This window comes from Desmodus rotundus, chromosome 11, assembly GCF_022682495.2.
Source record: "Desmodus rotundus isolate HL8 chromosome 11, HLdesRot8A.1, whole genome shotgun sequence".
NCBI lineage: Eukaryota > Metazoa > Chordata > Mammalia > Chiroptera > Phyllostomidae > Desmodus > Desmodus rotundus.
Window position 1 is genome coordinate 9,548,275 of NC_071397.1, and position 13,200 is coordinate 9,561,474.

Sequence of the window (13,200 nt, forward strand, 5' to 3'; positions counted from 1 at the left end):
TCACCCTTGGCATTTTTTATTTTTAAATGATAGTATGGCCAGTACGTTTTTCCAGACTTCTGTGCTTTTTGCACCTAGCGACGCTTTGGATACAGGATGAAGCTGCATGAAATTCATGATGGCAAACTCATCAAAGGGACATGGCCCTCAGATGTGACCAGTAGCCACAGGGTGGAAATGAACTCAGGTGCTGGGAAAGAGACAGGCTGGCTGGGGCACAGGCATCCGCTGGGAGGCCACCCTGAGGGCCTGTCCACAGCAGTGGGCCTGGGGGCTCAGTCCCTCACATGTTAAGTCAATCCTTCAACAAGTGTTTGCCATATGCTTTTAGGGACCCTAAATGTTCAATCCCACCACCAAGGAGAGTCTTGGTAAGATGGCCACCCTCCTTGGGGGGTTCAGATTGGAGGAGGGGGACAGTCCGTGTTTCTTGGAGTCCACTACTTCTCAGTGTTCAGGAGGGCAGGGACCCTGGGGCCATCAGCCAGCCTCCGGGGCCTGGCCTGCGTCTGCGCCCTCAACTTCCACCTGGTTACTCTTGCCCAGCCTTTTCAAGCTCTCCAGAAAGGCCTTCCAGGTCTCCGGCACGCTCTTCTCCAGCAGCCAGCCCTCACTCTCACACTCAGCATCTTCGGGGTTGGACACAGTTTCCAGTGCCGTGTGCAGGTAGCGCAGCCCAACTGTGACGGTCACCTGGTGGGGGGAGAGAAGACTTAGAGGAGATCTGGGAGCAGTAGCTGGGGGCTGGAGCTCTCAGGAAACCATGGGGGCCACTGGCCTGTTCATAGCTGGGGCTTTTCAAATGAGGTGGGCTCTGGTGAGCCAGGTTGGGGAGGGTCTGCCCCCATCCAGCCTCACTGACCCCTCTCTCCCTTTCTGGCCACCCTCTGCTTCTTGGAATCCTACCACACCCTAGCCTTTCTCTTCTCCAGCCTGTACCATACGCTGCTTGCTGTGCCTAGAACGTTTTTCCTCTCTACATTCATATGTTAATTCAGCTCCAGCCCTCTGTGCACGTCCCTGCTCCTCATTCTCCTTCCCCTTCCTCTCAGGCCTCTCCTGTCCTGCGGGCATTGGGCCTGGGCTCCTCCTTGTGTCCCGCTCCCGTTCCAAACACGTTATTTGGCACATACTGGGTATTCACTATTATCCGGAAGGAATTAAAAAGTGTATGCTATGTGGTTTCCTCTACTTCTGTTATCTTCAGTGGTATAGGGGTGAGTGGGTGGTTCATTTGGATTTGTTCACTAGCAGTCACTGGGACACACCCTGGTGCCAAAATGCTCGAGTTCACATCCCAGCTCTGGCACTTAGCCAGCCATGTGGTAAGGAAACCTCTGTTTACTCATCTGGTTTGCGAATTTTCAGATGGAAGTGTCGCCTGCCCCGTGTGTGTGCTGTGACACTTCAGACCAAGTAGAACGTGGCACCTGGTGCAGTGAGGATGAGTAGAAGTGTCAGCTGTACTCGGTTATTAGTCCGTGGGGTAAGTGCTGTTTTCAGTTGTCTGCTAATATATTGTGTTAGCCACTTGTTTCTACACAAATTCCTGGTTCGCTGTCTTACCCTTCTCCTTTCAGGGCACAGCCAGGCCCGCCCCTGGGGGACACCCACCCCCTGGGGGCAGGGTTGGCCCTGGCCCATCTGGTCTACGCAGCATCCCGTCCCCACAGCAGCAGCAGCTGGTGCAGGGCCTCAGCAAACACCTGCTGGGTGAGTGCTCCGGGGACATTTCGTAACTATGGTAGTAGGTGGTAACCGTAATAGAGTTTTAGGGCTTTGTTACTGGTATTTTCAATTAAAAGTTTAAATTTGGGGTTTTTTTAAGTCCTCACCCAAGGATATGTTTTTTTATTGATTTTATAGAGAGAGGAAGGGCGGGGAGAGAGAGAGAGAGACATTGATGTGAGAGAGGAGTACCAATTAGTTGCCTCCTGTACGTGCACTGACTGGGGATTGAACCCACAACCTAGGTATGTGCCCTGACCAGGGACTGAACCTGCAACCTTCTGGTTACAGGATGACACTCCACCTGACTGAGCCATCTGGTCAGGGTAAAAGCTTAATATTTTTAACAGTGGAAAAACTTACGTTACCTCTTCCTGGAAGTCCTCCAGGTGTGCATGTGCCCACTGAGATCCCCTCCTGCTTTCCTGAAGGAGGCCCCCTGCCGCACTGAGTTTTGCACGTGGTTCGTTCTCCCTTAGGTTCATGAGTTAGATGTCCATTCCTTACTGGATCGTGACACCATGGAGGGCAAGGCTCAGGGCGGAATTCCATCTTAGCCCAGCCACCTTCATGGCCGTCACAAAGCCCTGTCCACCAAAGGCCACCAGTTAAAGTCAGGGGCATTCAAGCTCCCCGTTCACAGTGAGCTGGTTCTCACCTTATACAGCATCTGGATTCCTGGAAAGGTGGGTGCACTGAGAGGCAGCTAGTGGAAGTCCAGCCTTCTACCAGTGAGCTTCTCTCCTAATTTTATACACTCATTCCCAAGACTTTGCCTCAACATTAAAAGAAGCCCTCCCTCCCCACCCTACCCCCAGGGAGTGCAGGCCTGCTAGTGTGATGAATTTCCGTAGCACTAAGAGACTTTCTTAAAGGAACCTTTCAGTGAATCTTCTCTGATGGAAAGTTTCCCCACCTAATGTTTCTGATTTTGTACATTTGGAATTTGGAGTTTTGATATTCTGCTCTCAGCTCAAAGCGGGAGCTGAGTAGCCCTCTCACACCACTCACTAACCCACGCTCTTGTTCAGCACCTGGGACAGCGCCCGGAGCAAGCTGGGTTTGGGAAATCTCTTCAATAAGTAAATTCAGCATTCACTGAGGACTTGCTACATTCTAAGCCCTATAGCAACAGAGAGGAAATAAACGTTACAGCTGAGATAAGATGAAGCCATAAGTAATTAGAATAACAGGTAAATGGCAACTGACATCTCCAGAGAAGCGTGAATCCACATAGCTCCCGTTTACTGAGTGTTCACCCATACCTGTCATCTCCTGTGGCCTCCCAGTGGTCCCAAAGCTAAGAGCTGTCAGCCCCCTACAACAGAGAGGTTAAATAACTTTCCAAGACTTCAAATCAAAAAGTAGAGGCACGGGATGAACCTCTAAAACATGCAAAGTGAAGCAGCCAGGCACAAAAGGTCACCTAGTATATGAGGTCTGTCCAGAAAAAGTCCAATCATTTGTTAATATAGTGAGAATGGTGTGCATGTGGGGGCTAGCCCACAGCCCCATCAGTGTAACCTGGCAGCCAAGGAAACTGGACTGGAATGCACATCTGTGAACAACAACGACTTCACTGTACTAGTCAGTGGGGGCGGTAGACACTGCTGAGTGAGCATGTGTACTGTGTGGCCATCGCACTCAAAATGACTGAGCAAGTAGAGCGATGAATCTGCATCAAATGTGTTAAGCTTGAACGTTTCTCCACGAAACTGTTCAGATGATTCAGAAGGCCGCAGCTATGGGTATCCGGTGATGGGCATCTTCATCACAACAACGCACCTGCTCATGCATCACGTCTCATGTAGAGTTTATTGGCCAAACATCAAATCACCCAGGTGACTCAGCCCCCCTACAGCCCAGATTCAGCGCCCTGTGACTTCTGGCTTTTCCCAAAACTAAAATCACCTTTGAAAGGGAAGAGATTTCAGACCGTCAGTGAGATTCAGGAAAATGCGACAGGGTAGCTGATGGCGATTGGGAGAACTGTGTGAGGTCCCAAAGTGCCTACTTGAAGGGGACTGAAGCATCATTGTTCTGTGTACAATGTTTCTTGTATCTTGTATCTTCTTCAATAAATGTCTCTATTTTTCGTATTACAGGGCTGGATACTTTCTGGACAAACCTCATATGATTCCATTCATATGAAATGCCCAGATTAGGTAAATGCACAAGGACAGACCACAGATTGGAGGCGGCTGGAGTCTCGGGGAACGAGGAGTGACTGCTTAGAGGTTCCCTTTGGAGTGATGGGGGTGTATGGGAACTAGACAGGTGGAGGTTGCACATTGTGAATGTGCTATATGTTCTGAATTGTTCGCTTCAGAATGGTTGGTTTCGTATCCTATGAATTTCACCGCAATGAATTATTTTTTAAAGGTTTTATTTATTTTTAGAGAGAGGGGAAGGGAGAGAAAAAGAGAGGGAGAGAAACATCGATTGTCTGCCTCTCACGTGCCCCCAACCAGGGACCTGGCCTGCAACCCAGGCATGTGCCCCGACCAGGAATCAAACCAGCGACCTTTCAGTTCGCAGGCTGGCACTCAGCCCACTGAGCCACACCAACCAGAGCTCAATGAATTATTTTTTAAGTGACAGTCAGAAATAAACAAAAAGAAAGTGGAGGAGCTAGAGTGCAAGCCTTGGCCTCCAGGACCCACAGCCTAGCAAGAGGGCTGGTTGCAAGGAGGGAGGCCTGTTTAAATGCAAATGGAGCAAGTGGCACCTTCCTCCCCTTCCACCCACCCCGGGCCAGGAGCCTACCTCGAAGAGCCAGACGAGGAGCGTGACTGCGCCCATGGAGTTCATGAGGCTGCTGTAGTAGCTCAGCAGGGCAGCCCTGCAGCCTCGCACCCACAAGTTGAGCTCCTCCGTCTGGTGGTCATAGCTGTAGTGTGCCGAGTTGTTGGTGAGCTGGTACTGGATGCAGGGCCGCGGTGAGTTGGGGTTGCAGCAGCTGAAGGGGACACCGTCCACCAGGTACCGCCCGTCCACGTTGCTCTTGATGCGACTGGAGGAGAAACAGCCAGCTTGAGTGGGGGCTTCTCGGACTTTTCACCAGCCGCCAACGCCTCCCATCCCCCGCCTATACTGTTCCTTCATTCATTTGCTCTCAATATTTGTTGTGCACCTACTATGTGCCAGTCACTGTTCAAGGCACTGAAGATGGAGCAGTGACCCTAGAGAAGCAACATCCTTGCCTTCCTGGAGCTTACATTCTAGAAGGCTGAGATAGGTGATAAACCAGGAAGCCAGTACATAGGGGATGTGGAGGTCATCCAGTCTCCCTGGCATGCATCTGTTTCTTAGAACCACGGCAGGCTGGTCGGAGCAAGAGCCGTGTTGGAATGGGGCTCTGCCTAGTGTTTGTGACCGTCAGGCTAGCCCCAGCCCCGTCTCTAGCTGCTTCTCTCCCTCACAAGTCACAGGACCAAGACACCCTCCGGCCAGATCGGTTCTGCTCAGTAGGTGTTTCCAGGGCCTGCTCAGGGGATGAGGCCCGAGACAGGTGCAGTCCTTGCCCTCAGTTTGCTCACCGTCCGCGTGAGCTCTGTCCGAGCAGGTGGGAGCTCCTTCCTTACCTAAAGGATGCAGCCCGTGTACCTTTTGAATTTCTCTATTTATGCATCTATTCAGTTAGAGCACATTATACGTCCATGTGGGTTCAGAATTCAAAAACACGAGACACCTTCTCAATAACAGGTCTCCCTCCCAGTCCGAAGGGCCAGGTGTGTCCTGCCTGACCCGAGCAAGGTTACCCAGGGTCTTCCTGTGTCAAAATCCATCGAGCTGCTCACTTAAGATTTGCGCATCTGATTGTGTACATATTGTCTTAAGTGAGAAGAGGCTTTTTTAAGTTGCACATGAACGATGCGTTCCATAACAGTGTCAGACTTTTACAACACGAGAAAGCCTGTGATTGTTTAAAATAGAAATTGTTTTCAACAATGTGCATTGACATAATTCCACCCTAAAAGGAAAAGATGTTCATGTTTAGCTTCTAAATAAAATCTCCTGATTCTTTTGTTTACCAGTTTTTCTATATTTTCATTTATTAACTTGCTGTGAAAAGACTTGAATTTCTAAAAGAAACTTCTAAGAGGAAGAACATGTCCCTAAGTCCCAGGACGGAGATGCAGCTGCACCGTGCCGGAAACCAACAAGAAGACTTCCTTCCTGCGGGCCCGTTCTGTTCTGGTTTGTAGCCTGCTACGGACGGCAGCTGCTAGATGGGTTTTGGGTGCTGATGACACGTTTCACACCTGCTCTTAAAGACAGCAGTGCTGGCTCCTTCGGATTCAACTACGGCAGCGTACCCTGGTCGTGTCCTAGAACAACACCAAAAAGTGGCAACTGTCTCACAGCCATTCCGTTCTCGGATGAGAGCGAGCTGCCCAGCTGATGCCATTTCAGGGAATCAGGTTGCCTTAATGAGAAGGAGTTTAAGTGGTAGATTATTTTGTTACCTCCTGGAAGAGTTGTCATCTTGAATTTGTGTCTTGAGAAATTCTACAAAAAATCACTTTATGATTTAATGTGTTAAACATTTGCTTTATAAAGTAATAAATAAATAAAATTTGCTTAATACAATGAGGTCTCCCCCTCATTCTTACCCCTGGGCCTCCAGTCCCCTGCTATGGCCAGCTTGTCTGTCCTTCCAGAGAGGCTTCATGCAGGGACAGGCAGACACGGATTCTGCAAATGTTCTCATCCTTAGTGTGTGTTTGTTTTTACCCAAGTGGCAGCATTACATATGTATTATCTGAAACGTTCTTTTCCCCCCCCCCAACAGTATCTTAGAGACATTGAGTATGTCAGCGGGGGTGTTCTGAGGCTTTCGGTGAGCTGCCCGGTGTCTCCGTTGTGTGGATGATCAGCAGCGTACTGGGCAGCGCCCCGTGATGGATGTTTGGGGCTTCCCACCTCCCGGTAATAAAACATGGACGCGGGTCCTATTGCACATTGAGACTCTTGTCTAGCGGGTGAATTCCGAGAAGAGGCATTCCTGCGTCAGAGGGTAGGGCCGTCTGTGATGACCCAGCCCCCTCCTGTACTTCTCCTGGGAGCTGTGTGGTCACGCCCCACCAGCCACGCGTGAGAGAGCCTGGCCCCGCAGCCAAGCCCACACAGGGCTAACGACAGAGAAGTGAGAGCTGATCGTGAACAGTAGTATCTCAGGGTGGTCTAAATTCCCATTTTCGTCTTTACACGTGAAGCTGAGTATCTCAGTCTGTTCAAGAGCCATCTGTGGTGCTCGCTGCGGCAGCATGTGCGCTAAAATCGGAACCCTGCAGAGAAGATTAGCGGGGCCCCTGTGCAGGCTGACGTGCAGATCCGTGAAGTGTTCCGTATTTTCACTTGATAACACTTGAGACGATTAAAAACGTCCATCTACGATTCCTTTCCAGTGAACTGTCCTTTGCTACCCAGTATGATTGGGACTTGATGGAAGCTCCATACCACGTGGCCTCCTTGGTTCCAGAACAATCCTTGCTTGGGTTATGACGGCCCTATCTCTACACTGACTTGTACTCCATGGAAAGGACCCGCCGCCTGTGGAGCAGGTGGCCGAGTGCACAGGCGGTCCGTGTGACGAGAGCAGAATGCCTGGGCTTGTTCCCGGTTTATCCCTTTGGACGAGTTCCTTAACCTCCCCAGACCTGAGCTTCCTCACCTGTAAAGTGGAATTGGCAGAAGGCTCGCACGAAAGGGCACATGTACAAAGGCTTCAAAGAGTGCCTGGTACATGGTAAGTAAGCAGTGAACGTGGGGTCCTGGGCCAGGGGTGGGTGGGGTTCGGAGCCAGAGACTCCGCTTGCTTTCTGTGCCCTCAGGGAGCGGCTGTGACAGTGTGACCCACCACGTTGCTGGGCTGACACTTCTGAGTGGGTGGCAGGGTTCTGCCACCTGTGAAGAAGCTGTGAGTGAGGACAGCTCTCCACCAGCCGCCGCGGGGCGTGTTGGACGTTTGTCGGCCCACAGAAGCAGCTGCCACAGTTTTCACTCCATCCCTGCTGACTGCATGTGAGCGGCGTCTGCCCCGTTCTTGTGGGCCAGGAGCCCTGGCGCGGCTGAGCAGCACTAGCCTCTCATTCCAGCACCAACCCCGACACGACCTCCTCAAGGCCAGTGTCCAGCCTCCAATGCTGTTCATCCCCCTTCCTGACCGGCAGGCTGCCCCTGGCGCCCACTCCCATGGCTATAGTATCCCACGGGGGCCATTCCCAGGGTCCCCTGGCACCCCACACTTGTGATCTGCATTTGACTCATCTCTGGGAGCTGTGTGAGGTGGGGATAACCACACCCCCCTCTCAGGGTCTGTAGGGAGGTTTCAGTGGGAATGCAAGGAATGCACTTTGACCCAGGTCCCCAAAGAATGTTGGCTCCTCCGCACTTAGGGCCACTCCATGGGACCTCGCAAACCACCAGATCGTTCACAGAGCAGGGAGTGGGCCAGAAGCAGGGCAGGGCCTCACCCAAAGCCACACGGGAAGTGGAAGGACCAGCCCAGAGCAGCTGGCCTCTCCTCCCTTCAGCGTTCCCTCAGTGTCTCAGATCTTTCCCACCAGCTGGCTTTTCTAGTTAAACTTCCTACGAAAGTGTGACTTTCCCTCCCCTGACCCCTGTCCCAGTAGCTCTTTCCTGTCCACCATGCCCCACCCTTTAGCATCTCCAGGTGTCCCTAAGCTGGGTTAAAGCCTGCACACCTGCCCCGTGTGTCCGAAGTGAGGGCCGGGCCTGCAGTTCTGTGGTCTGAAGCCCGTGGAGTCTGATCTTTCTTCAGTCTGCGGGGTGGCCTTCTGGAAAGCCATGTCTCCCCTCTGACTCGGGCTCCCTGAGGGCAGCGCCCTGTCTCCCCCTTCTCATGTCCCATCTTACCGCCTTCAGGACTTTATATCTGTGCCTACCCCAAAAAAGGAATACTAATACTAGCCCTGGCTGGTATAGTGCAGTGCATTGAGCGCGGGCTGCAAACCAAAAGGTTGCTGGTTCAATTCCCAGTCAGGGCACATGCCTGGGTTGTGGTCCAGGTCCCCAGTGGGGGGTTTACAAGAAGCAACCACACATTGATGTTTCTCTCCCTCTCTTTCTCCCTCCCTTCCCCTCTCTCTCAAAATAAATGAAATCCTTTTTTAAAAGGGAAGAAGTACAAATGCTAAAACTATACTGCACCTGCGGGGTACCAGGTGCTGTGTGTGCGTTACCCCATCTGGTCTCCACCACAGCCCTGTCGGGCACCTACCCCGTCATTACAGAGGTTGTGGCACCAAGGTTCCACAGGTGTCTGTAGCTCCCGTCCCGTTGGGATCTCACTCATTAACAGTGACGCTCCTGCCTCCCTCCCGTCCTCGGCCGCGCTCATTTCCATGTGGCTCTCCTTACTGATGTGTTGATTCACTGACTAAAACTATGTTGGTTTTTCCGGGAAAACACGCGATGATTTTCCCGAGTCCCAGGTGGGGTGGCCATGGGATACTGGGTTAGCTCACAGGCTTCGTCGTAACCAAGACCCCTACAAGCCCTGCTGAGCCTCAGCGGGGCGAGATTTGCGGCCTCAGAACTGCTCTGCCATAAATAGCCGGCTCTCTCCCTCAGGAGCCATCTTTGCCTGGCTTTGTCTTAAGAGGCTGTGTGGGGCCTTCACCCGTGGTTGGAACTGGGGCAGCACTGAGTAAACAAGACGATGCTTGTGGTGGGAGCAAGGGCTCGTTCCAGAGGTGTGACCCCAAGAAGTCCCAGGCTGGGGCCCAGGGAAGCCCCAGCCTCCAGCCCGGCCTGCCTCCCCCATACTGGCCTGGGCCCTGTCCTGAGGGAGACACCGCCCTGCCCTCAGGGAGCTTCTAGCCAAGGGCTAGACTCCTTGAGACGTTTACAAATTGTTCAGGTGAGTGAGCAGATGCCTACAGCCAGAGGTTCCCTTGAAGGACAGTTAAGTGAGGGCGTCTGGTGCCAGCTCCTCCCTCAGTCCGAGATCCCAGGCCAGGCCAACGGGCTCCTTCACGTCTGCCTCTGACCGCACGACACTGAAGCTTTGCCCATCCTGAAACTGGGGAACTATGAAAGGGATTGTCGTAAACAGGCCGTCCCTCCTGGGGCGATGCAGGAAGGTGCCCAGAGCGGCGCCCTCAGCAGCGTTCTCGCCGAAACGGAACCTAAATCCAGTCACACTTGGGCCCCGGCTGCTGCCTGTCGGGGAAACTGGGGACAGAGAATACGTTACAAGATAGCCCTTGGCTGCAGCTGCCCAAGTCCTGAATGAGGGGATTCTGCAGGACAAATGGCCCGGTTTCTTCAGGACACACGGCATGAGAGAGAGGACGGTTTCAGAGGGGAGACCTGGGAGACCCCCCAACCGAGGGCAAGGTGTGGGCTCAGTGTGTGTCCTGATCTGAGCGAGCCACCTGGAAAAGTCGTTCTCAGACAATCAGAATAGTGAACAGACTCTGGGTGTTAGATGATGCCAACGTTACTTTTGTTGATGTGATTAATACTGTGCCTACGTTAGACAAAAATAAAAAGGCGAAACACCCTTATGAAATGCCTCCCACAGGCCCGGGCCGGTGGCTCGGTTGGTTGGAGCGCCGTCCGGGACAACGAAAGGCTGCAGGTTCGATCCCTCTTCAGGGCACACGCCTAGGTTGTGGCTTCAGGGCAGCCAATCCGTGTTTCTCTCTCTCCCTCCCTAACCCTCTCTCTAAAATCCATAAACATATCCTCGGGTGAGGATTAAAAAAAGAAAGAAAAGGAACAAAGAAATGCCTCCTAAAACACTCGCAGGTAAAGGGAAACGATGTCCAGGATCTGTGTTGATGAAACAAGGCAAAATGTTTACGTTTGTTGAAGCTAGGTGATGGGAATTCATTATAATCTCTGTATTTCTGTGAATGTTTGAAATGTTTGTAATAGAAGTTGAAAATGCAAAAACTAAAAGCACTGGTTGAGAGCTACAGAGCCAGACCCAGCTCTGAGGACTCAGAGCTCCTAGACTCACTGCTCCCTGCAACCACCCCCCCCCCACACACACGCACACTGCCCCTCCCCGCCAGGCTGGCAAACACAGAAGCGAGAGGCTGGAGCACAGCCCCAGGGAGGCTGTGTCTGGTGTCGGTGGGGCTACCCCCCGATTGTCTGAGACCCTGGGATCCAGTCATAACCCACAGATGTTCTTCAGAGCCCGCATTGCCTCTGCCAACACCGTCCCTTGTCCCTCTGGAGAAGAAAGTGGAGAGCCAGGCAGAGAAAGACAGGGAGAGGGAGGACAGTGAGGCGCTGTCCCCACCGCCACCCCCAAAGTGGTCTGGAGAGTTAGAGGTTTCAGTCAGTCCTAAATGAGAGATTCGTTCACCACGGAACCTGCACGAAGGCACACGTTAACATCACCGGGGGCAGGGGGCAGGGCTGAACCCTGGCAGTCCACGCAGCGGGGCGCTTATTACTCGGCCCTAAAGAAGAGCAAGGTTCTGACACCTGCCGCAGCACGGCCGAACTCTAAGAGCGTTGTGCTAAGTGAAAGCAGCCGGACCCCAAAGGACAAGCATTACAGGATTCCACCTTAGCGAGACATCCTGCCCAGGGAAGGCCCTGGAGACAGAAGAAGGTTAGAGGTTCCTCAGGGCAGGGCCATAGGAGGCTGGGGACTGAAAGCTGACAGCTATGGGGTTTCTCTTCGAAGTGATGAAAATGTCCTCAAACTGGCTGTGGTGTTGGTTGCACATCCACTCTGTGGATGTACCAGAGACCATTCAGTTGCCCACTTTAAACAGGTGAGCTGTCTGTCATGTGAGTTATATCTCAAAAAAGCTGCTTTAAAAAACAGTCTGCTGGGAGTTCTCTGGCATGTCCCTTCATCTCTCTGAGGCTTAGACTTCTCATATAAAATAAAGAGGACAACTCCTAAAACAATTACGTAGTTTTCAGACTATGAGATGCACTCCCCCCCAAACCGGGGGGGGGGGGGTGCGGGGAATAGGAGTGTGTCTTATAGTCCGAATGTGCCTTACCTCGCTCGCCGCGGGGGCAGCGGTGGAGCGGGATTTTTTGCCCTATTTTCCTCCTCTAAACCCTAGGTGCATCTTATAGTCCAAAAATTACGGTACCCCCCCCGCCCCCAGGAGAGATTTTGTCTGTGAATGAGACAAGTCAGCCAGCCAAACAACATCTCAGCATTTGTGCTCCCCGAACGCCCAGTGTCTGCTGTGTGGAGCACACACATGTTCCTGGCTGGGTCTTCCTCCCCCGGAACGCCTGTCCCAGCGGCTTACATGACTTGGCACCTTCCTCCCACCACAGCCAAACCGCGCTGAGCCACATGAAGCTGCCATCTTTATAGATCAAAGATGTTAGAGTATCGCCAGCTCCATGTGGTCCAACCAAGGACTCCTCACGTGCACGTTAATAAGTTGTGCACAGAGGCCACCCAAAGGGGAGGAAAAGAAACTGGGCTTCCGTGTCCCCCATCGCTCTGATCCCGGGTTGGGAGGCCACTCACTCTTTGACTTCTTTGGAGGAAAAGTCCAGGTAGCGGTTGCTGATCCACTGAATCTCAAACCAGTCCCGGAAGCCGTTGTTGCCGCAGCACCTGAACTCGATCTGCAGCAGGTCGATGGTCTTCTTCATGAAGCACCTGCCGGGCGTGTCTGTGTCCCGGTAGTACTTCATGCCGTTCTTGAGCCCGTGGGCCAGCGTACTCTCCAGGGAGCCTCGCATGAGGAAGCAGCAGAGGGCCACCAGGAAGAGGACAGTATTGAAGAGGACGCAGACGGCCAGGTATGGCTTCAGCCAGGGCTTCCACTTGGCGTACTTGGCAGGGTCCAGAGCATCATAGCAGATCTTGCCCGCCAGAGAGTTGAAGACGCAGGACAGTAACCCCACCCCTATCAAGGAGTTGGGCACAAAATGGCTCTCTGAATTACTCATCACGTCGCTCCTCTTCCGAAGCTCGATCTTCAGGAACAGCCCTAGGCTGAAGATGACAACGCCAGCCAGCACGGAGAGCCAGTTCATGAGCCAGAGCCCCTGGGCCAACTTGACCCGTTTCTTCTGGTCAAATTTGATCTTCAGCAGCGCCATGCTTGCCGGTGCAGTCGGGGCAGCCTCGCCCGGCACAGCTCCCTCTGGTGACTTTACTGAGCTCAGAGCTTGAAGACTCAGGGCTGTGGGAAGGGTGCGGACAGCCCAGGTCGCAGGGAGCTGCTCTGGGGGCTGCCCATGTTGACCCCCTCGCCTGGGACCCCCGTTAACTCAGTAGTCACAGTTCAGGAAGGGGCCAGTCCTCCGTGTCGTTCCTGCAGCTCCCTTCCCAGCCAAGAAGGGACAGCCTGAAGGCAGCAGATTAAAAGTGGGATCTGTAGGACGTTTTGCTAATCTCTTCAGCCAGGTTTATCCCATTAGATAAAGCCAGGCCAGTTTCCAAACAGGGAGCCTCCTTGAACACACTGGAGCAGAGAGCGGGGGTTCGGCATGGAGAAT

At 52.9% G+C, this 13,200-nt stretch overlaps 1 protein-coding gene and 1 non-coding gene across 2 annotated transcripts; one reads left to right on the forward strand and one right to left on the reverse strand.

Moving 5' to 3' along the window:
* PRPH2 (peripherin 2) lies at positions 1-13,059 on the reverse strand. The gene is made up of 3 exons (XM_024557973.4): positions 12,221-13,059; positions 4,495-4,741; positions 1-693 (listed from the first exon to the last, which is right to left on the reverse strand). Exons 1-3 carry the CDS (start codon positions 12,799-12,801, stop codon positions 481-483), a joined length of 1,041 nt encoding a protein of 346 aa, XP_024413741.2. The 5' UTR covers positions 12,802-13,059; the 3' UTR covers positions 1-480.
* LOC112302505 (U6 spliceosomal RNA) lies at positions 6,982-7,087 on the forward strand. The gene has a single exon (XR_002974562.2). It is a non-coding gene; the product is annotated as a U6 spliceosomal RNA (small nuclear RNA).
* Positions 13,060-13,200: the final 141 nt, after the last annotated feature.

Bases quoted from the DNA above. Each gene is read 5' to 3' on its own strand.
- PRPH2 (XM_024557973.4), bottom strand. From the start codon at position 12,801: ATGGCGCTGCTGAAGATCAAATTTGACCAGAAGAAACGGGTCAAGTTG. The intron at 4,742-12,220 runs GTGAGTGGCCTC...TTTCTCCTCCAG, and splicing joins TCCTCCAAAGAAGTCAAAGA to TCGCATCAAGAGCAACGTGG. The intron at 694-4,494 runs GTAGGCTCCTGG...TCCCCCCACCAG, and splicing joins TCCTCGTCTGGCTCTTCGAG to GTGACCGTCACAGTTGGGCT.